This window comes from Dendrobates tinctorius, unplaced genomic scaffold (genome assembly GCF_039654945.1).
Source record: "Dendrobates tinctorius isolate UK_male_01 unplaced genomic scaffold, ASM3965494v1 ptg000008l, whole genome shotgun sequence".
NCBI lineage: Eukaryota > Metazoa > Chordata > Amphibia > Anura > Dendrobatidae > Dendrobates > Dendrobates tinctorius.
In genome coordinates, this window is record NW_027361676.1 from 4344072 (window position 1) to 4369250 (window position 25179).

The window sequence follows — 25179 nt, forward strand, 5'->3', positions numbered from 1 at the left end:
TTTATAGCAACTTTTTTTAATGCAAGCATGACTTAATAAAGATGTTTGTATTATTTACGGTAGTGGCGTCTCTTTGCTCTATATAATTGTATTGTAATTTTTGGATGGTCTCAATATTAATACTGACCTCCTTGTTTATGATGAGTTACTATACATGTACTAACTCTACCATGCCTCTGCTCTATATTGCCCCCTGTGTAGACTGTCCCTTAGCTTTATACTGCCCTCTGTCTAAAGTAGACTGTTCCCTCTCCCTATACTGTCCACTTTTTAGACTGTCCCAATACCGCAATTCTCTATATCGTGCCATGTCTGGACTGTGCCTCCTCTCTATACTTCTATACTGCCCCATGTCTAGAATTTGCCTGTTTCCTATACTGCCCCATGTCTAGACTCTGCCTCCTTCTTTTACTGCCCCATGTCGAGACTGTGACTCCTTTCTATACTGCCCCGTGTCTAGACTGTGATGCCTTTCTATACTGCCTCATATGTAGACTGTGCCTCCTGTCCTATACTGCCCCATGTCTAGACTGTGCCTCCTGTCCAATACTGCCCCATGTCTAAACTGTGCCTCCTCTCTATACTGCCCCATGTCTAGACTGTGCCTCCTGCTCTACACTGCCCCATGTCTAGACTGTGCCTCCTGTCCTATACTGCCCCATGTCTAGACTGTGCCTCCTGTTCTAAACTGCCCCATGTCTAGACTGTGCCTCCTGTTCTAAACTGCCCCATGTCTAGACTGTGCCTCCTGTTCTAAACTGCCCCATGTCTAGACTGTGCCTCCTGCCCTACACTGCCCCATGTCTAGACTGCCTCCTGCCCTATACTGCCCCATGTCTAGACTGCCTCCTGCCCTATACTGCCCCATGTCTAGACTGTGCCTCCTGCCCTATACTGCCCCATGTCTAGACTGTGCCTCCTGCCCTATACTGCCCCATGTCTAGACTGTGCCTCCTGCCCTACACTGCCCCATGTCTAGACTGTGCCTCCTACCCTATACTGCCCCATGTCTAGACTGTGCCTCCTGCCCTATACTGCACCATGTCTAGACTGTGCTTCCTTTCCTATACTGCCCCATGTCTACACTGTGCCTCCTGTCCTATACTGCCCGATGTCTAGACTGTGCCTCCTGTCCTACACTGCCCCATGTCTAGACTGTGCCTCCTGCCCTATACTGCCCCATGTCTAGACTGTGCTTCCTTTCCTATACTGCCCCATGTCTAGACTGTGCCTCCTGTCCTATACTGCACCATGTCTAGACTGTGCCTCCTGTCCTATACTATCCGATGTCTAGACTGTGCCTCCTGTCCTATACTATCCCATGTCTAGACTGTGCCTCCTGCCCTACTCTGCCCCATGTCTAGACTGTGCCTCCTGCCCTACACTGCCCCATGTCTAGACTGTGCCTCCTGCCCTATACTGCCCCATGTATAGACTGTGCCTCCTGTCCTATACTGCCCCATGTCTAGACTGTGCCTCCTGTCCTACACTGCCCCATGTCTAGACTGTGCCTCCTGCCCTACACTGCCCCATGTCTAGACTGTGCCTCCTTTCCTGTACTGCCCCATGTCTAGACTGTGCCTCCTGTCCTGTACTGCCCCATGTCTAGACTGTGCCTCCTGTCCTATACTGCCCCATGTCTAGACTGTGCCTCCTGCCCTGTACTGCCCCATGTCTAGACTGTGCCTCCTTTCCTATACTGCCCCATGTCTAGACTGTGCCTCCTGCCCTGTACTGCCCCATGTCTAGACTGTGCCTCCTTTCCTATACTGCCCCATGTCTAGACTGTGCCTCCTGCCCTGTACTGCCCCATGTCTAGACTGTGCCTCCTTTCCTATACTGCCCCATGTCTAGACTGTGCCTCCTGTCCTATACTGCCCCATGTCTAGACTGTGCCTCCTGTCCTACACTGCCCCATGTCTAGACTGTGCCTCCTACCCTGTACTGCCCCATGTCTAGACTGTGCCTCCTGTCCTGTACTGCCCCGTCTAGACTGTGCCTCCTGTCCTGTACTGCCCCGTCTAGACTGTGACTCCTGTCCTATACTGCCCCATGTCTAGACTGTGCCTCCTGTCCTATACTGCCCCATGTCTAGACTGTGCCTCCTGCCCTATACTGCCCCATGTCTAGACTGTGCCTCCTGCCCTGTACTGCCCCATGTCTAGACTGTGCCTCCTGCCCTACACTGCCCCATGTCTAGACTGTGCCTCCTGCCCTACACTGCCCCATGTCTAGACTGTGCCTCCTGTCCTATACTGCCCCATGTCTAGACTGTGCCTCCTGCCCTATACTGCCCCATGTCTAGACTGTGCCTCCTGTCCTATACTGCCCCATGTCTAGACTGTGCCTCCTGTCCTATACTGTCCCATGTCTAGACTGTGCCTCCTGCCCTACACTGCCCCATGTCTAGACTGTGCCTCTTCTCTATACTGCAGCTTCCCTGTACTGTCCCCATCTATATTGCCCCCCACAGTGCACCTCTATACTCCTATACTCTGCTTGATCTGTATACTGCCCCTCTCTATAGTATGCCCTTTCCCTATACTGGCCTCCTACTATACTGTCCCCCCCCCCCCCGAACACACTGCCCCTCCTTATACTGTGCTTTCTCTAGAGTGTGTACTGTGCTGCATCATCCCACACACAAGGCCCCTCTAAATAGTGTGCCCTTAGCGACACCCCCCTGTGCCTATAGTGAACGTACATTGAATCTTCAGCCCTCAGAGTGCTTACAGTCTTGGCCTCCTTTATGGCCCTGTGGTGTCCTGAGCAGCGTGGTGATGTGGCCTTGTCACCCTATGACACACATGAATGGGGAGCGGACAGTCTCCTTTGACCCTGTAGTGCCAGTGCCACTCGTATTTTGAAAGATGATTAAAATTAGATGAAAAAGCAGTGAAGTGAATTGTTCCGCTACCAATCAGTGATGGCTGCGGGGTTATACAGGGCATATAAATATGGCTGGCTACCTGGCAGCAGGTATACTAGTCCTCTAATGATAGTGTCCTGCTGATTAAAGCAATGATTTTATTAAAAGTACAGCAAACAGCCCAGTAAGTGACACACTGCTGGAATCAGGGTCTCAGTCCCTATATTATGCTGCTCTCAGACTAGGTAGCAAAACCTAGTGACAGATTCCTTTTACATAGGCAGGATGCTAGAACCGTAGCACACATTCACTGGTTGTAATAACACATGTCATGAAAATCTAGTAAATGCAAGAATATATTAAAAAAAAAAGTTAGACTTATTTTCTTGTTTTCTTTCTTTCACTTCTTAAATGACTCTGCTTCTGTTTAGGTGCTCAGCTCGATCAACATGGATTTGCAGTTGTGAAAAATTGTATCAATGCCATTGAATCAAGGGGTAATGTATTTCTTATCACGGAAATGTATGCACTGTCATGTTTCTCCAAAATCTCAGCAGCTACATGTTGGCAGCCATCATTACTGCCAATAACAATGTAGGCATTTGTCAAATGGTCCAAACATACAATATCAGATCAATAGCCAAATTCAGATATGGCTGTACTGCTATTGTGCTTTATGTGCTGAAGACTCATGTCTAGGATTATCTTTTCATTACTTCACTTCAAGCTTAATATTAAGAGTATGTAGGAGAGGATCATTGTATTTCTTCAGTATTGAAAACCAGTTGGTGACCCATCATGCTTTCTAGAGCTTGTTTATACACAGCATTTTTATAGTGGTTTGAAAAAACCACTATATTGTAATCCGAACGCTGCTAACTTATTCTTCTTCTTCTTATTATTATAGTGGTTTGAAAAAACCACTATATTGTAATCCGAACGCTGCTAACTTATTCTTCTTCTTCTTCTTATTATTATTATTAAGTTGATTTCCGCAATTAATGCGGCCCGAACCGCTACACGCACAGACTCCGTTGAGGTGTCGTTTCGAAGCCAGCGCCCATGAGAGGTGTGCTAAGTATTTTTCGTGTCGATCGGATTTGTAGTTTTTGTGCAATTTGCGTTTGAAAATTTTTTTTCCCGTCATTGGAATGCACTGTCTCCAATGCTTTTCAATAGGAAATGGCAAAACGTGCCCTGAGGCGATTGAAATGGCAGTTGAGCTAATTGATATGCGCAGGCAGACCCAGTTACGATGCCAACGCCTACGAACTTCACTTGAACCCCAGCACAGAGCCTCTGCCACATAATATCAGCTCTTAAAGCGAAACCCACACCACAAATGCAAATCTAGCTTCATCACATGACACTTGCCCCTGAGAGAGAATGTGCGCCAAAGTGGATTTAGAAGCCCAGTGAGCCACCCTGGCTCTTAAAGGGCCGACGCGCCAAAATGATTCTTAAAGAGCCGGCGCACCAAAATGAGTCTTAAAGGGCCGGCGCGCCAAATCGAAAGCTGAGTGACCCAAGGCTCCAAATCGGAGGCTGATAGACCCTGGCCTACAAAAAGGAGGCTGAGCCACCCTGGCATCCAAATTGGACCCAGAGTGGCCCCGCCCACCAAATCGGACCCAGAGTGGCCCCGTCCACCAAATCAGACCCAGAGTGGCCCCGTCCACCAAATCAGACCCAGAGTGGCCCCGTCCACCAAATTGGACCCTGAGGGGCCCCACCCACAAAATCAGACCCTGAGGGGCCCCGGCCACAAAATCGGACCCTGAGGGGCCCCGCCTACAAAATTGAACCCTGAGGGGCCCCAACCACAAAATCAGATCCTGAGGGGCCCCACCCACAAAATCGGATCCTGAGGGGCCCCACCCACAATATCGGACCCTGAGGGGCCCCACCCACAAAATCAGACCCTGAGGGCTCCGGTCACAAAATTGGATCCTGAGGGGCCCCAACCACAAAATCGGACCCTGAGGGGCCCCAACCACAAAATCGGACCCTGAGGGGCCCCACCCACAAAATTGGACCCTGAGGGGCCCCGGCCAAAAAATCAGACCCTGAGGGACCCCGGCCACAAAATCGGACCCTGAGGGGCCCCACCCACAAAATCGGACCCTGAGGGGATCCGGCCACAAAATCAGACCCTGAGGGCTCCGGTCACAAAATTGGATCCTGAGGGGCCCCAACCACAAAATCGGACCCTGAGGGGCCCCGCCCACCAAATCGGACCCAGAGTGGCCCCGTCCACCAAATCAGACCCAGAGTGGCCCCGTCCACCAAATCAGACCCAGAGTGGCCCCGTCCACCAAATTGGACCCTGAGGGGCCCCACCCACAAAATCAGACCCTGAGGGGCCCCGGCCACAAAATCGGACCCTGAGGGGCCCCGCCTACAAAATTGAACCCTGAGGGGCCCCAACCACAAAATCAGATCCTGAGGGGCCCCACCCACAAAATCGGATCCTGAGGGGCCCCACCCACAATATCGGACCCTGAGGGGCCCCACCCACAAAATCAGACCCTGAGGGCCCCGGTCACAAAATTGGATCCTGAGGGGCCCCGGCCACAACATCGGACCCTGAGGGGCCCCACTCACAAAATCCGACCCTGAGGGGCCCCAACCACAAAATCGGACCCTGAGGGGCCCCAACCACAAAATCGGACCCTGAGGGGCCCCGGCCACAACATCGGACCCTGAGGGGCCCCACCGACAAAATTGGACCCTGAGGGGCCCCACCCACAAAATCAGACCATGAGGGCCCCGGTCACAAAATTGGATCCTGAGGGGCCCCAACCACAAAATCGATCCCTGAGGGGCCCCAACCACAAAATTGGACCCTGAGGGGCCCCACCGACAAAATTGGACCCTGAGGGGCCCCACCCACAAAATTGGACCCTGAGGAGCCCCACCCACAAAATTGGACCCTGAGGGGCCCCGGCCAAAAAATTGGACCCTGAGGGGCCCCACCCACAAAATCGGACCCTGAGGGACCCCGGCCACAAAATCGGACCCTGAGGGACCCCGGCCACAAAATCGGACCCTGAGGGGCCCCACCCACAAAATCAGACCCTGAGGGGATCCGGCCACAAATTCAGACCCTGAGGGGCCCCGGCCACAACATCGGACCCTGAGGGGCCCCACTCACAAAAACGGACCCTGAGGGGCCCCAACCACAAAATCGGACCCTGAGGGGCCCCAACCACAAAATCGGACCCTGAGGGGCCCCGGCCAAAAAATTGGACCCTGAGGGCCCCGGTCACAAAATTGGATCCTGAGGGGCCCCAACCACAAAATCGATCCCTGAGGGGCCCCAACCACAAAATCGGACCCTGAGGGGCCCCACCCACAAAACTGGACGCTGAGGGGCCCCACCCACAAAATTGGACCCTGAGGGGCCCCAGCCACAAAATCAGACCCTGAGGGACCCCGACCACAAAATTGGACCCTGAGGGGCCCCACCCACAAAATTGGATCCTGAGGGGCCCCACCCACAAAATCAGACCCTGAGGGACCCCGGCCACAAAATCGGACCCTGAGGTGCCCCACCCACAAAATCGGACCCTGAGGGGATCCGGCCACAAAATCAGACCCTGAGGGGCCCCGGCCACAACATCTGACCCTGAGGGGCCCCGGCCACAACATCTGACCCTGAGGGGCCCCACCCACAAAATCGGACCCTGAGGGGCCCCAACCACAAAATCGGACCCTGAGGGGCCCCGGCCACAAAATCGGACCCTAATGGGCCCCGCCTACAAAATTGAACCCTGAGGGGCCCCAACCACAAAATCAGATCCTGAGGGGCCCCACCCACAAAATCGGATCCTGAGGGGCCCCACCCACAATATCGGACCCTGAGGGGCCCCACCCACAAAATCAGACCCTGAGGGCCCCGGTCACAAAATTGGATCCTGAGGGGCCCCAACCACAAAATCGATCCCTGAGGGGGCCCAACCACAAAATCGGACCCTGAGGGGCCCCACCCACAAAACTGGACCCTGAGGGGCCCCACCCACAAAATTGGACCCTGAGGGGCCCCGGCCAAAAAATTGGACCCTGAGGGACCCCGGCCACAAAATCGGACCCTGAGTGGCCCCTCCCACAAAATCGGACCCTGAGGGGCCCCGGCCACAAAATCAGACCCTGAGGGGCCCCGGCCACAACATCGGACCCTGAGGGGCCACACTCACAAAATCGGACCCTGAGGGGCCCCAACCACAAAATCGGACCCTGAGGGGCCCCAACCACAAAATCGGACCCTGAGGGGCCCCGGCCACAAAATCGGACCCTGAGGGGCCCCGGCCACAAAATCGGACCCTGAGGGGCCCCGGCCACAAAATCAGACCCTGAGGGGCCCCGGCCACAAAATCGGACCCTGAGGGGCCCCGCCTACAAAATCGAACCCTGAGGGGCCCCAACCACAAAATCGGATCCTGAGGGGCCCCACCCACAAAATCGGATCCTGAGGGGCCCCACCCACAAAATCGGATCCTGAGGGGCCCCACCCACAATATCGGACCCTGAGGGGCCCCACTCACAAAATCAGACCCTGAGGGCCCCGGTCACAAAATTGGATCCTGAGGGGCCCCAACCACAAAATCGATCCCTGAGGGGCCCCAACCACAAAATCGGACCCTGAGGGGCCCCACCCACAAAATTGGACCCTGAGGGGCCCCACCCACAAAATTGGACCCTGAGGGGCCCCACCCACAAAATTGGACCCTGAGGGGCCCCGGCCAAAAAGTTGGACCCTGAGGGGCCCCACCCACAAAATTGGACCCTGAGGGGCCCCGGCCACAAAATCGGACCCTGAGGGACCCCGGCCACAAAATCGGACCCTGAGGGGCCCCACCCACAAAATCGGACCCTGAGGGGATCCGGCCACAAAATTAGACCCTGAGGGGCCCCGGCCACAACATCGGACCCTGAGGGGCCCCACTCACAAAAACGGACCCTGAGGGGCCCCAACCACAAAATCGGACCCTGAGGGGCCCCAACCACAAAATCGGACCCTGAGGGGCCCCGGCCAAAAAATTGGACCCTGAGGGGCCCCACCCACAAAATCGGACCCTGAGGGGATCCGGCCACAAAATCAGACCCTGAGGGGCCCCGGCCACAACATCGGACCCTGAGGGGCCCCACTCACAAAATCGGACCCTGAGGGGCCCCACTCACAAAATCGGACCCTGAGGGGCCCCAGCCACAAAATCGGACCCTGAGGGGCCCCGGCCACAAAATCGGACCCTGAGGGGCCCCAACCACAAAATCGGACCCTCACGGGCACCGGCCACAAAATCGGACCCTGAGGGGCCCTGCCACAAAATCCGGACCCTGAGGGGCCCCGCCTACAAAATTGAACCCTGAGGGGCCCCAAACACAAAATCGAATCCTGAGGGGCCCCACCCACAAAATCGGATCCTGAGGGGCCCCACCCACAATATCGGACCCTGAGGGGCCCCACCCACAAAATCAGACCCTGAGGGCCCCGGTCACAAAATTGGATCCTGAGGGGCCCCAACCACAAAATCGATCCCTGAGGGGCCCCACCCACAAAATTGGACCCTGAGGGGCCCCACCCACAAAATTGGACCCTGAGGGGCCCCGGCCACAAAATCGGACCCTGAGGGACCCTGGCCACAAAATCAGACCCTGAGGGGCCCCACCCACAAAATCGGACCCTGAGGGGATCCGGCCACAAAATCAGACCCTGAGGGGCCCCGGCCACAACATCGGACCCTGAGGGGCCCCGGCCACAACATCGGACCCTGAGGGGCCCCACTCACAAAATCGGACCCTGAGGGGCCCCACTCACAAAATTGGACCCTGAGGGGCCCCAACCACAAAATCGGACCCTGAGGGGCCCCAACCACAAAATCGGACCCTGAGGGGCCCCGGCCAAAAAATTGGACCCTGAGGGGCCCCATCCACAAAATTGGACCGAGGGGCCCCGGCCACAAAATCAGACCCTGAGGGACCCCGGCCACAAAATCAGATCTTGAGGGGCCCCAACCACAAAATCGGACCCTGAGAGGCTCCGGACACAAAATCGGACCCTGAGGGGCCCCAACCACAAAATAGGACCCTGAGAGGCACCGGCCACAAAATCGGACCCTGAGGGGCCCCGGACACAAAATCAGACCCTGAGGGGCCCAACCCACAAAATCGGACCCTGAGGGGCCCCGCCCACCAAATCGGACCCTGAGGGGCCCCGCCCACCAAATCGGACCCTGAGAGGCCCCGCCCACCAATTCAGACCCGGAGGGGCCCCGCCCACTAAATCAGATTCTGAAAGGCCCCAACCACAAAATCGGACCCTGAGTGGCCCCACCCACAAAATCGGACCCTGAGGGGCCCCGCTGACCAAATTGAACTCTGAGGGGCCCCACTCACCAAATCGGACCCTGAGTGGCCCCGCCCACCAAATTGGACCCTGAGTGGCCTCGTCCACCAAATCGGACCCTAAGGGGCTCCACCCACAAAATCGGACCCTGAGGTGCCCCGGCCACAAAATCGGACCCAGAGGGGCCCCACCCACAAAATCGGGCCCTGAGGGGTCCCACCCACAAAATCGGACCCTGAAGCCAAAGTGGCCCCTGAGAGGCACCCACAGTTAAAACGGATCCTGAGTTGAAAGTCTTGCAGGGGCAGCAGCCAAGTCTCTCTTAAAGGGGCAGCCCGGGCACCATTTCAAACCACTATCTGTACTTCCTTCAGGAAATACACATCTAGTTATTAAGTTGATTTCCGCAATTAATACAGCCCGAACCGCTACACGCACAGACTCCGTTGAGGTGTCGTTTCGAAGCCAGCGTCCACGAGAGGTGTGCTAAGTATTTTTCGTGTCGATCGGATTTGTAGTTTTTGCGCAATTTGCGTTTTAAATTTTTTTTTCCCGTCATTGGAATGCACTGTCTCCAATGCTTTTCAATGGGTAATGGCAAAACGTGCCCTGAGGCGATTGAAATGGCAGTTGAGCTCATTGATATGCGCAGGCAGACCCAGTTACTATGCCAACGCCTACGAACGTCACATGACATCCCAAGGACAGAGCTTCTGCCACATAATATCAGCTCTTAAAGTGAAACCCACAGCACAAATGCAAATCTAGCTTCATCACATAACACATGCCCCTGAGATAGAATGTGCGACAAAGTGGATTTAGAAGCCCAGTGAGTCACCCTGGCTCTTAAAGGGCCGACGTGCCACAGTGATTCTTAAAGGGCCAGCGCACCGAAATGAGTCTTAAAGGGCCGGCGCGCCAAATCGAAAGCTGAGTGACCCCGGCCTCCAAATCGTAGGCTGAGCCACCCCGGCCTCCAAATCGTAGGCTGAGCCACCCCGGCCTCCAAATCGTAGGCTGAACCACCCCGGCCTCCAAATCGTAGGCTGAACCACCCCGGCCTCCAAATCGGAGGCTGAGCCACCCTGGCCTCCAAATCGGACCCAGTGTGGCCCCGCTCAAAAAATCAGACCCAGAGTCACCAAATCAAATCCTGAGGGGCTCTGCCCACCAAATCAGACTCCGAGTGGCCCCGTCCACCAAATCGGACCCTGAGGAGCCCCGCCCAGCAAATCAGACCCTGAGAAGCCCCGCCCACCAAATCGGACCCAGAGTGATCCCGCCCACCAAATCGGACCCTGAAGGGCCCCGCCCATCAAATCTGACCCAAAGTGGCCCCGCCCACCAAATCGGACCCAGAGGGGCCCCGCCCATCAAATCGGACCCTGAGGGGCCCCGCCCACCAAATCGGAACCTGAGGAGCCCCGCCCACCAAATCGGACCCAGATTGACCCCGCCCACCAAATCGGACCCCGAGGAGCCCCGCCCACCAAATCGGACCCAGATTGACCCCGCCCACCAAATCGGACCCTGAAGGGCCCCGCCCACCAAATCGGACCCAGAGGTGCCCCGCCCACCAAATCGGACTCTGAAGGGCTCCGCCCACCAAATCGGACCCAGGGGGCCCCGCCCACCAAATCGGACCCAGGGGGCCCCGCCCACCAAATCGGACCATGAGGGGCCCCGCCCACCAAATCGGACCATGAGGGGCACCGCCCACTAAATCGGACCCAGAGTGGCCCTGCCCACCAAAATGGACCCAGGGGGCTCCACCCACAAAATCAGACCCTAAGGGGCCCCACCCACAAAATCGGATCCTGAGTGGGACCGGCCACAAAATCAGACCCTGAGGGGCCCCAACCACAAAATCGGACCCTGAGAGACCCCGGCCACAAAATCAAACCTAGAGGGGCCCCAGTCACAAAATAGGACCCTGAGGGGCCCCAACCACAAAATCAGACCCTGAGGTGCCCCGGTCACAAAATCGGACCCTGAGGTGCCCCGGTCACAAAATCGGACCCTGAGGGGCCCCACCCACAAAATCAGACCCTGAGGGGCCCCACCCACAAAACCAGACCCTGAGGGGCCCCAGCTGCAAAATAAGACCCTGAGGGGCCCCAGCCACAAAATCAGACCCTGAGGGGCCCCAGCCACAAAATCAGACCCTGAGGGGCCCCACCCGCAAAATCGGACCCTGAGGGGCCCCACCCGCAAAATCGGACCCTGAGGGGCTCCACCCGCAAAATCGGACCCTGAGGGGCCCCGGCCCCAAAAATCGGACCCTGAGGGGCCCCAACCACAAAATCGGACCCTGAGAGGCACCGGCTACAAAATCGGACCCTGAGGGGCCCCGGACACAAAATCGGACCCTGAGGGGCCCCGGCCACAAAATCGGACCCTGAGGGGCCCAACCCACAAAATCAGACTCAGTGTCTCCGCCCACCAAATTGGACCCTGAAGGGCCCCGTCCACAAATCGGACCCAAAGTGGGCCCGCCCACCAAATGGGACCCAGAGTGGCCTCGCCCACCAAATGGGACCCTGAGGGGCCCCGCCCACCAAATGGGACCCTGAGGGGCCCCGCCCACCAAATCAGACCCTGAGGGGCCCCGCCCAGTAAATCGGATTCTGAAAGGCCCCAACCACAAAATCGGACCCTGAGGGGCCCCACCCACCAATTCGGACCCTGAGGGGCCCCACCCACCAATTCGGACCCTGAGGGGCCCCACCCACCAATTCGGACCCCGAGGGGCCCCGCCCACCAAATAGGACCCCGAGGGATCCCGCCCACCAAATCGGACCCCGAGGGTCCCCGCCAGCCAAATTGGACCCTGACGGCCCCGCCCACCAAATCGGACTCTGATAGATCCCGCCCACCAAATCGGACCCAGAGTGGCCCCGCCCACCAAATCGGACCCAGAGTGGCCCCGCCCACCAAATCGGACCCAGAGTGGCCCCGCCCACCAAATCGGACCCAGAGTGGCCCCGCCCACCAAATCGGACCCAGAGTGGCCCCGCCCACCAAATCGGACCCAGAGTGGCCCCGCCCACCAAATCGGACCCAGAGTGGCCCCGCCCACCAAATCGGACCCAGAGTGGCCCCGCCCACCAAATCGGACCCTGAGGGGCCCCGCCCACCAAATCGTACCCTGAGGGGCCCCGCCCACCAAATCGTACCCTGAGGGGCCCCGCCCACCAAATTGTACCCTGAGGGGCCCCGCCCACCAAATTGTACCCTGAGGGGCCCCACCCACAAAATCGGACCCTGAGGGGCCCCACCCACAAAATTGGACCCTGAGGGGCCCCACCCACAAAATTGGACCCTGAGGGGCCCCACCCACAAAATTGGACCCTGAGGGGCCCCAGCCACAAAATTGGACCCTGAGGGGCCCCACCCACAAAATCGGACCCTGAGGGGATCCGGCCACAACATCGGACCCTGAGTGGCCCCACTCACAAAATCGGACCCTGAGTGGCCCCACTCACAAAATCGGACCCTGAGTGGCCCCACTCACAAAATCGGACCCTGAGTGGCCCCACTCACAAAATCGGACCCTGAGTGGCCCCACTCACAAAATCGGACCCTGAGGGGCCCTACCCACAAAATCGGACCCTGACGGGCCCCGGCCACAAAATCGGACCCTGACGGGCCCCGGCCACAAAATTGGACCCTGAGGGGCCCCGGCCACAAAATTGGACCCTGAGGGACCCCACCTACAAAATTGAACCCTGAGGGGCCCCTACCACAAAATCGGATCCTGAGGGGCCCCACCCACAAAATCGGACCCTGAGGGGCCCCACCCACAAAATTGGACCCTCAGGGGCCCCGGCCACAAAATCGGACCCTGAGGGACCCCGGCCACAAAATCAGATCCTGAGGGGCCCCAACCACAAAATCGGACCCTGTGAGGCACCGGCCACAAAATTGGACCCTGAGGGGCCCCGGACACAAAATTGGACCCTGAGGGGCCCCGGCCACAAAATCGGACCCTGAGTGGCCCCACTCACAAAATCGGACCCTGAGTGGCCCCACTCACAAAATCGGACCCTGAGTGGCCCCACTCACAAAATCGGACCCTGAGTGGCCCCACTCACAAAATCGGACCCTGAGGGGCCCTACCCACAAAATCGGACCCTGACGGGCCCCGGCCACAAAATCGGACCCTGACGGGCCCCGGCCACAAAATTGGACCCTGAGGGGCCCCGGCCACAAAATTGGACCCTGAGGGACCCCACCTACAAAATTGAACCCTGAGGGGCCCCTACCACAAAATCGGATCCTGAGGGGCCCCACCCACAAAATCGGACCCTGAGGGGCCCCACCCACAAAATTGGACCCTCAGGGGCCCCGGCCACAAAATCGGACCCTGAGGGACCCCGGCCACAAAATCAGATCCTGAGGGGCCCCAACCACAAAATCGGACCCTGTGAGGCACCGGCCACAAAATTGGACCCTGAGGGGCCCCGGACACAAAATTGGACCCTGAGGGGCCCCGGCCACAAAATCAGACCCTGAGGGGACCCGCCCACCAAATTAGACCCTGAGGGGCCCCACCCTCAAAATCAGACCCTGAGGGGCCCCACCCTCAAAATCAGACCCTGAGGGGCCCCAGCCACAAAATCAGACCCTGAGGGGCCCCAGCCACAAAATCGGACTGAGGGGTCCCACCCACAAAATCGGACCCTGAGGGACCCCACCCACAAATCCAGACCCTGAGGGGACCCGGCCACAAAATCGGACCCTGAGGGGCCCCGCCCACCAATTCGGACCCTGAGGGGCCCCGCCCACTAAATCGGATTCTGAAAGGCCCCAACCACCAAATCGGACCCTGAGGGGCCCCGCTGACCAAATTGAACTCTGAGGGGCCCCGCCCACCAAATCGGACCCAGAGTGTCCCGCCTACCAAATCAGACCTAGAGTGGCCCCGCTCACCAAATCAGACCCCTAGGGGCCCCACCCACCAAATTGGACCCTGAGGGTCCCCGCCCACCAAATTGAACCCTGAGGGTCCCCGCCCACCAAATCGGACCCTGAGGGGCCCCGCCCGCCAAATCGGACCCTGAGGGGCCCCGCTCGCCAAATCGGACCCTGAGGGGCCCCGCTCGCCAAATCGGACCCTGAGGGGCCCCACCCACCAAATCGGACCCTTAGGGGCCCCACCCACCAAATCAGCCCCTGAGGGGACCCGGACACCAAATCGGACCCTGAGGGGCCCCACCCACCAAATCTGACCCTGAGGTGCCCCACCCACAAAATCGGGCCCTGAGGGCCCCACCCACAAAATCGGACCCTGAGGCCAAAGTGGCCCTGAGAGGCACCCACAGTTAAAACGGATCCTGAGTTGAAAGTCTTGCAGGTGCAGCAGGCAAGTCTCTCTTAAAGGGGCAGCCTGGGCAGCATTTCAAACCACTATCTGTACTTCCTTCAGGAAATACACATCTAGTTATACTTGTTTTTGCCTGTTTTTTCATGTTGAAAAAATGCAACCGGTTAAAGTATCAGCAAAATGATTGCGTTTTCTCAAATCTCCATTCACACAGCGATTTTGCTTTCTTTTTTTTTAAAACCACAGCATGTCCATTCTTTCAGTGTTTTACTGCAGTTCTTTCCCTTTGAAATCAACATGGCTTCGCATCAAAAATGCATAAAAACACGTAATTTCCACTGCGTTTTAATTTTGCCATAGCTTGAGTTTTTCATTACTAAATAAAAGCATCAAAACAGCCTGCAAGTGAAGCTACCCTGCAAGTGAAGCTACCCTGCAAGTGAAGCTACCCTGCAAGTGAAGCTACCCTGCAAGTGAAGCTACTCTGCAAGTGAAGCTACCCTGCAAGTGAACCTACCCTGTGATGTACTCTGATGCTAGACCTTACTCTTTCTGCACATGACCGTCTTACCTGAACAGTTAGCTGCATTAGACGGATGGTCACTGTTGGAGAGTTTTCTTTGTAACCATGGTCTGTGATATGTGCTATGGCCATTCTGCATGGAGGGGTAGGAGGTGAGCTGTGACTGTAACCTATTGTGAAGAGTGGGCCTTACGCTATTAGGGGCCATCTATGATAATCCTGCCTGTGACTATGAGATGGCTACTAAAATGTGACCTCTACAGAACAAAGTGTCAGCCTTGGAGGAGACTCTATGGTCAGTGGGCAATGACATGATTTCACTTATTTTTTATTTTGTTCATTTCAACAAATGTGATTTAAACAATAGGTTATTTTCTGACGCAGTAAATACTTGTATTGCCCGTAATAAAATAATGCGTTGCCCAGGATCTGTTATTCAGCCTAGACATTTATAAATAAGTTGACAACTGGGTGTTACCAGTTATGGGTGTGTCCTTACTTTGACACTACCCAATCGGTTCTGGCAGTGCCTGGTGCTCGTTATCAGAGCTTCAATTTAAAGCATGGGTAAGAGCAGGGTAGCCATTAGGGATGAGCGAATAGCTTTGGATAAAAGCTTATCCGAATAGCTATAGCGCTCCCTGAATAGCTGCAGAAACCTGGATTCATGGAGCGCGCCGGCTGATCAGCTGCATGTATCACGGCTATGTGACAGTCACGACACACAGGCTCTCCATGCATGTGTTGTGACTGTCATGTAGCCACGACACATGCAGCTACAGCGCCAAACAGCTGATCAGACGGCACGCTCCATGTATCCGGGTTCCCCATGCAGCTATTTGGGAAGCGCTATAGCTATTCGGATAAGCTCTTATCCGAAGCTATTCGCTCATCCTTAGTAGTCATAATTGGAAATAAGACTGGACATAGGTTTTAAACGCTACGGTGATCGGAATCATGGAGCAGAGCACTGCTACTGCCAATGCAATACTGATAAGCACCACCCATGGAGTAGTCGTAGTTACTTCATTTTTTCTATTACCTTAAAGGGAATCTATTGGCTGATTCATGCTGCCCAATCCGTGGGCAGCCTGACTGCACAATTCCAGTTGGATATCTTCTGACACTTCAGCTTTTCAGAGATAATAAATGTACTTAAAAGGTCGGCAAGGGACCATAGCTAGAGTGCAGACTAGTCCGCCTCCGCCCCTGGCCGGCTTCTCCCAGCGCCGCAGCAGGTGATTGACAGACCTTTCACTATGGTAGAACCCTGTCAATTGCCTAAAGAAGCCATGGAAAAAGCCTGCCGAGGGCATAGCTGGACTAGTCTACTCTCTGGATACGGTCCCCTCGCAGCCAGGCTCTGATTGATGCCGCCGTGGTTTGGGTAGTGTGAATCTGGCGACTGGTTCCCTTTAAAAGAACTTACTAACTCTCAACTTCTGAAATGTAGTCTTACTTGTGTCGCTAATATCTTAGGCGGCGATAAGACAGCCGTGTAAGCAGTTTGTGTATTCTAGGTGGATAGCAGTAATATTTTTAGTTTATTGCAGTAGAAGTAAAGTACAGTCCCAGTTTGGAGATAATCTAATTTACCTTAGACTACTTGTTTTCATAACATGATGTATTTCAGGAGCGAGGCTTATAATTATTTATGCAACTGTGCTATTGTGGATTGCCACTCCTAAAAACCTTCCCCCGTAGCGGAGGTTAGTTCTAAGTATAAGGCAGATCAGCGCGCCCCTCCCCCATTCGGCGGCACAAATTGCAGAGTCTAGTCTAGTACATAAAGCATTCGGCATCGCTCGTGTGAATGCCGTTTCAAGCCTCTTATTTTGCAGTATTTCGACTCCCTCAGGGTATATCATTAATTTACATTTGTCACAGATGGATTTATTGTATAACAAATGTTTTGTATCCAGTGTTTGCAGGCTTACAATAGCAGAAAAAGGAAATACCCTTGGAGAATTCCAGGACAGAGCTGTGATATAATCTGTGAAATAATATGAAAATATAAGAAGCTCAATGCCAGACACAAATATTACCGAAAAATGTCATCTCTGCCTTCTGCCATAATAAACAAGCGCTCCCCAGAGGCCAGCAGCGGCCCGCTCCTCTCCCACCAATGCCCTCCTCGGATGTGCTGTCAGATGGATGGAGAGAGCCGATAGCTATGGCCCTGTACTGTTATTACTCATGTGCACGTTTATCCCGTGTATTGGGGACTATGATTAAACAAAAAATTGTAGAAAAGCATGGCCAGGAAAGATTAGTATTCCTTGCAAGTATTGAATGACACCAAAAAGAAATCTTTAAACCTCATGGAACTGATACAGGAAATATATTGGAAAATGTCATTTCTTTTTTGTAGATGAATGTGTAAAACCACTTTAAATTGCAAAATACAGCGCACTACTCTATATTTTATTTATTTTTCGGGAAAATAGATAATGTGTGTATATCCGAGAACTACAGTTGAAACCAGAAGTTTACATACACTATATAACAAGAGACATATGCATGTTTTTCTCAATATCTGACATGACGTCTGACTAAACCTTTCCCTTTTTAGGTCAATTAGGATAATCATAAATATTTTCCAAATGCCAGAATGAGGGAGAATATTGTAAAAGGCATTTTTAGTACTTACTGCAAAGTCAAAAGTTTACATACGCTAAGATTACTATGCCTTTAAACAATTCTGGACTGCTCATATGATGATGTCATGTGTTTGGAAACTTCTGATTTTTGTTTTTTCGGCAACATCTGTGTGAATTAGAGACACACCTGTGGATGTATTTTAATGCACACCTGAAACACACTGCTTCTCTGTGTAGCATTAAGGGAAAGTCTCAAGAAATCAGTGGAGATATCAGGAAGAGAATTGTGGACTTGCACAAGTCTGGCTCATCCTTGGGTACAATTTCAGATACCTGAAGGTGCCTCGTTCATCTGTACAATATGCAAGTACAAACAAGATGGGAATGTCCTGCCATCATACTGCTCAGGAAGGAAACGTGTCGCTTTATATTGTGTAAGTAATCTTCTGGTTTCAACTGTATATATTTCCCCCAAAAAATGAATAACAAATATTTCTCCAGCGCTACTCACGGCCACATCGGAAGATCGGTGTGTGAAGGTGTGGTTTAGATAGAAGTCTGCCAGGTCATACAAGCATTCAGTTTTCATGACTGGGACAGGAGCGTGCGCATATTCTTGCAGAAAATCCCTTCAAAGGGAAGCTGATAGCTGATGTATGCTGCCAGATCCACGGGAGATTCTGAAACTCTGCTTTGCTGGAGACCAAGCCACACTGGAGATCAGTTGGTCAGATGGGTCCTCAGCGGCTTCTTCTCCTGAAGCTGCTCTGAAGAGCCGGGTTTCTCCATGTGTCCGTGTAGAGGGAGGGACCTGTCACTCCAGGTGAGCTGGTGGGGAGAAGCCGCCGGGGACCCGCTTGTCCATCTAGTCTCCTGCTTGGCTCAGTCTGGCAGTTTTTCTCTAAATTACAGTGTTTCCGAGTCAAACGTACCTTGCTGAAATCATACAGATGGTGCCCGATACATACTGCTCATGATTCACTTGTCCACTTCCCATTAGAAGACTTTATTCTTTTACTTCTTTGTATAGATCATCTGTATTTGGTCTTGTAGGAACAAGTTTGTATATACAAATTTATCAGGGGAAATGTTATCCTAGTAATATCTTGCTTTCTTTTTTGTAGGCATCAATGACCAAGGATTGTACAGGGTTGTGGGGGTGAGTTCAAAGGTCCAGAGACTACTGAGTTTGTTAATGGGTATGCCACCATTTTAATCTTTTTATTGTTTATCAGTTTTGTAATCTTTCACAGTGAACCTGTCAATTTCATACCATAATCAATAATTTGCACCTTTCCTATTGCATTTCTATGGATGTCTATTGGAAGCTTAACACTACTGTATTGAAATACATGGCAATCTAGAACATTTCCACCTAAAACTCAAAAGCCACTGGCTTCGTCAGGGAGTTGAGGCCAGTTCACTGGCGAGGCATGATGGGGAGACTTAGGAGCAAGTTAGCAAGGAGCAACACATGCCAGTGATTGGTTAGTGGGAATGAGTGGATATAGGTAGCGACCACACCATACCCTTGAATACTTTCATAAATAAAACCGCAAGCCATATAAAAGACTGTTTTCTTTAGAGCAGTAAATGGTTATCCTGTTGACACACACTGACAAGTGGAAATTTTAAATTTAATTCCCTTTTTAATCATATTATTAAAAGTTATGTTTTAGGGTCTTTAGGTAGGGAATCATTTGCCTTTGGCAATTTGTTATTTGTGAATATAGTGTATGGATCTTTGCTGAGCATCATTTCAAAGGAATTCTTAAAGGACAAAAGGAGAATGAACAGGGTATTGATAAAGCACTGTAGCATAGTGATCGAAAGAGAAGAAAACAAACTAAGGTATTAAAGTAACCCAAAAATGCATATATTTGCAAGGTCTGGAGGATAATTAAATAGCAAAAAAAGTTACTTTTTAACTACCAGACCGCCTATAGACTATAAACTTTCTGCATTATTTCCTGCAGTGACATTCTGAGACATAACGGTATAGTATAGCAGCTGCAAGAGATTGTGCGCGTCTGGAAGCAGGGAGCTAGCTGTCAGATGCAGGTGGACTCCTCATATAAAAGGCAGAGATGGTTTACTACTCTTTCTGCCTTCCCTGATGCTGACAGCATTTCCACCTTCGAACCCAGCGTCCATGTGATCACTGAGTGTAAACAGGGAGTAGGTGCTGCTGGACCTAGAAGACCTCTGCTATGAAGGTTGGGGGATGAATTTCCTCTGCAACTGAGGGTAATATACCAGCACTAGTTACAGGAAAAATTAGATTAAAAAAAGCATCAAAATGTTGAAATGCCCACCAAAGGTTTTTTTTATGATCAATATCAGGGGGTGGTGTGGGGGGAGAGTATGTAAGTAACATAAAAATAATGCCAAATGGATCACGAAAAAAGATGCAAAAATTATTTGAATAGCCAAATTAATTTTTTTCACAGCTACTTAAACTGCAAGTATGAGTAAAACCAAAGATGTGTACGGTCAGGAACGGGAAAACTGTACTGTCTTGAAATGGTTAAAGAGATCTTAACAGTTTCTATTTAGCTGCCGCAGTATTTCTCTTAAGGCCGGAGTCACACTAGCGATTAAATCGGACGAATGCAATGCGATAAAAAAATCGCATTGCATTCGTCCCAATGTTATTCTATGGTGCTGTTCCCATCATCCGTTTTTTTATCGCATTCGTTCCTCGGACCGAGACAATCGCAGCATGCTGCGATTGTCACCGATTTTCGGATCGGATTCGACAATGCAAGTCTATGGATGCGATTAAAAAACGCATTGAAAACGCACCACACGTGTGACTTGCGATTAAATCGCAAGACTTCTCCAGGTCAACAGGAAAGAGCATCAGGCATTGGTATTGGATGTCAATTTGATGCTTAGATGCGAATAAAATTGGTTCATCGCCGGAAATTTGGATGACAGACGGATCCCTGGCCAAGAAATCTTTGTGCGATTTCGTAGCGTTAAAATCGGACCGATTTTTTTTAATGGTTTTGTGTGACTCCAGCCTTACAGTGACATCAGAACGTGCAGCCATATTGGTTGTTGCCTTTAAATTATTGTCTCAAGTTCTGAAATTATATTGTCACTTTGCCACCTGACAAAATAGAATTTATTTGTCAGTAACTGAAAATAAGCTAAGTGACCACCGATATGGCTGCACCCCCACGGATTGGATTACCAAACTTCAGCTTTTCCTCTATCTTGTGATGTAATAACATGCTGTTGATTGTAAGTTTTTGGTGGAAATCCTTTTTATGACATTGCTAGGGATGTTGTTAAATGAGGCAGATACTTAAATTTTTAGGGCTCGCTCACAGCGGTGTATAACACGGCCGAGCGCTATATGTTGTTTTATCAGACAGCACCCAGCCCAATGTTATACTATGGTGCAGTGCAGATCTGCGTTTTTTGTTTTTTTTTGTCATTCCGATTCCGCAAAAGAAAACAATCACAGCATGCAATTTGGATCATGCGCATTCATACAAGTCTGTGGGTGCTTGTGAGACATCGGACTGCACTCTGATGTCATCTGATTATAGTCTGACATTCACGGACTCAGCCAATGGAAGATGGAGAAATTAAAGTGGTATTCCCATCTCCAAGATCACGTACCAATATGTAATAGTAATAATAATAATAATGATAATAATAGTAGCAAATACCTCAAATTAGAAATGGAATATAGTTTTTCTGATTCGCTATGTCTCATTCTTCATGTGTAGGCATTGCAGGACCTTAGGTATCCATGGTCACAACCACTGATATAGTGACAGTTAGTTAGCTAGTTCCTAGTAGTCATAGCCATGCAGACCTAATGTCCTGCAATGCCTGCACATGAAGAAAGAAACATAGCAAATCAGAAAAACTATACTCCATTTCTAATTGAAGGCATTTGCTAATATTATTATTATTACACCTACTACATATTGGGATGGTATTTTGGTGATGGAAATGCCCCTTTAAGTTCATCTTCTCCACACCTGTCCTGCGATTCTCTCATGCGAAAGAATCTGATCACTGCAAGATGACACTCAGATAAAACTGATAGAGGTTGAGCCGAGTGTCCTTGGCATAATCTACCCAATTCTCAGGCATGAGACAATCTACGGCTGTCTGACTTCAGCCATATAGAGAGAGAAATACAGATACAACAGAACTTATAGGGAACCTGTCATTCCATTTTTGCTCCCCCATCTGAGAGCAGCATGATGTAGGGTTAGAGACCCTGATTCCAACGATATCACTTACTGGGCTGCTTGCTGTAGTTTGGATAAAATCACTGTCTTATCTGCTGCAGATCTTCCTGTTCTCTGAAGGCTGGGCTCTGTATAACTTTGCCCACATCACTGATTGTCAGCTTTCTATGTACACTTGAAAAACATATAAGGAAGGAATGCATTCCAGCCGAAACGTGCGTAGGGGTTGTGGTACCACAGGTCTGAGGTAATTACCTACCATCTCCATGTTGTTTTCGCCACTATCTTTTGGTTATGGCTACCAACATCATGTCCACTCTCTATCGGAAACTCAACCTCTCCAAAACTGAACAACTTCTGCTCCTGCAGTCTACTAACCTCCCTAAATCGGACATTTCCCTCTCTGTGGGTGGCGCCATAATAACACCCCGGCAGCAGGCGCGATGTCTGGGTGTTATGTTTGACACCAGTCTTGCCTTCATTTCCCATATACAATCTCTTGCCTGCTCTTGCCGCTTACACCTAAAGAACATCTCTAGAATCTGCCTTTTTCTCACCATGGAAACAACAAAAACCCTCACTGTCGCCTTGATCCACTCCCGCCTGTACTACTGTAATTCTCTGTTAATTGGCCTCCCCCTCACTCGACTTCCCCTTCTCCAGTCCATCCTTAATGCAGCAGCCAGGGTCATCTATCTGGCTAATCGGTACTCGGACACGTCCGCTCTTTGCCAGTCCTTACATTGGCTGCCCATACATTATAGGATCCAATTCAAACTGCTTGTTCTCACCCACAAAGCAGCACCCCCCTACATCTCCTTCCTCATTTCTGATTATAGGTCTATCGGATTGTTACGCTCTGCAAACGACTTTCGAATAACCACTGCACTAATCCATACCTCCCACTCCTGGCTCCAATACTTCTCCCGCACTACCCCAAACCTCTGGAATGCTCTACCTCAAGAAATTAGGACTATTCACAACTTGCTCAGTTTTAGGCGCTCCCTCAAAATGCATTTGTTCAGAGCGGCCTATCACGTTCACTAATCAAAGTCATTTTATGTGTAAGTGTGCGTGTGTAGCCCATTCACTATCTGAGAATAACCCTCCATCAAGCTCCACCGCACCCAACAGGACCACAAATACTGGCTGGTGACTAGCTCATGCGGCCTTTATCTATCCCCCATTCCCTCAAGATGGCTGGACCATCATTGTAAATGCACACCTGTACTTTGTATCTCCCCTACCTCATTGTAGATTGTAAGCGCTCATGAGCAGGGCTGTCTAATTTTACTTTAATTATTGTATTATTGTTGACATTGTTACTTATGACTGTTGTGTTTGAAACTGTTAAACTGCTATTCGCTGCGGAGTATGTTTGCGCTATATATAGATTATTATTCCTATCAGTGGTTCTATTTCTTTTTCATATTTGATCTGATACTCACCTGATATATGGATGAATTCATGTGATTACAAATAGGTATTCTGAACTTACCTTTTCCTCTGACCTGCAGTTCCACTTGTTTTGGTTGTTTTCACTGTCTAATCACCCTTTTAATATAATTTTCTCAATAAACATTAATTTTAGTCACTTTTGGCTCTTTTATGTGCATTCCATCCTTATATGTTTCACATGTTTCCATGTACTGAACCTCTTGATTTAATCCCCTTATGTGGACACAAGTGTCTACAATTCATCTAACACTGTGCATTGTTATCTATATCTGAATTAATTTCTGTGTACACTGTGCATAGGCAGAAGGCTGCCAATCAATGGTGGGAGGGGATTACACAGAGCTCATGAATATAGAGGACTACATGGCAGCAGGTTTACTTGTCCTCAAGGGATAATCTCCTGCTGATAAAACATTGTTTTGGTCAAAACTATGGCAAGCAGCCCAGTAAGTGATGCAGTGTTAGAATCAGAGTCTCTGCCCCTACATTATGCTGCTTTGAGATTAGGTGACAAAAAATGGTGACAGATTCCCTTTACTATATCAATGCATTGGAGTTGAGAATGTCATTTTTGATGACACCTTGTGAAATCACCATGATGAAATATGCACACTTAACTTTGTAATTTGTTTTAATTTCTGACAATCTACAAAAGAAACTGACACCCCTTTCTGCTGTCCCCTTTATCTACCTACTTTTGGTATGTCCTACACTCTTTTTTTCGTGAGCGAAGGTCTGACTTTGAGGGATTCATTGGTATTCTGAGAAGCTTGTTACAAGCAGGCTGTGCTCCAGGTCCATGCGTGCTCCATCTGTGCTGATAACACAGTGTTCTTTGGCACGGGAGACTAGAGGAAACCAGAGAGCGAATTCATTTCATTACCCTGGACATTATGAGAATGACAAATTGTTTGTATATCACTCGCTGCAATCAATTCAGTGCTGCATCTAAGAGTCCTCCTGTAATTGTTCTAAACACTCGCTTGACTCGTAATGATTAAACATCAACTTTAGATCTTGTATATTAATAATCGCCGTCAACATGACTTTGACTAATATTACTACTTTCTGCCCTTTTTATGTCTTTGCTTCAGTTGGAAAAAAAATTAAGCTGTATTCCAAAGCATAGCTTGAAAAAATACTTTGGGTTTATTGTGGTTTGTATTGTAGATTTTCAGTCTAGAGCGCAGTATGATTGGCAAAGAGACATTTGTTATAGACATTGCTTTTCCCCTTATCTCTGAGCTGCAGATCTTAAATAATCTGTAAAGGAGTGATATATAGGGAATGATGTCACACATTTATAATATGCATAGGATGATGGGCCCAAACTGTCTTTCAATTTTAAAGGGAATCTGTCACCCCATTTCAGATGCGGCCACCTCCATCAGGGGCTTATCTACAGCATTCTGTAATGCTGTAGATAAGCCCCCGATGTAACCTGAAAGATAAGAAAAAAAAGCACTCCATTTCACATTTGACATGGAGTTAATTATACTCACCCCTGCGTTCGGTCCGGTTCGATGGGTGTCGTGGTCCCGTCCGGCACCTCCCATCTTCATATGATGATGTCCTCCTCCTTGCTTCTCCCTCGGCTCCTACGCGCACGTACTTTTATCTGCACCGGACCGCGACACCCACCGCACCCGACCACGCCCCTGGTGAGTATAATCTAACATGTTTTTCTTATCTTTCAGGTTACATCAGGTGCTTATGTACAGCATTACAAAATGCTGTAGATAAGCGTTGATGGTAGTGGACGCAGCTGATAGGCCGAAAATGGGGTTCCCTTTAAACGCGTTGAAGTCATGTTGCCGCGTTTAATGTGATCTTGACGAAA

The 25179-nt window shown here is 51.1% G+C and overlaps 1 protein-coding gene across 2 annotated transcripts in view; it reads left to right on the plus strand.

Moving 5' to 3' along the window:
- ARHGAP10 (Rho GTPase activating protein 10) overlaps positions 1-25179 on the plus strand; it is a 421521-nt gene that overhangs the window by 204564 nt on the left and 191778 nt on the right. For both annotated transcript variants that reach the window (XM_073576247.1, XM_073576246.1), the window contains 2 exons: positions 3301-3366; positions 18789-18863. In XM_073576247.1, the coding sequence (XP_073432348.1) occupies positions 3301-3366; positions 18789-18863 (141 nt within the window). The remainder of the gene's footprint in view (positions 1-3300; positions 3367-18788; positions 18864-25179) is intronic.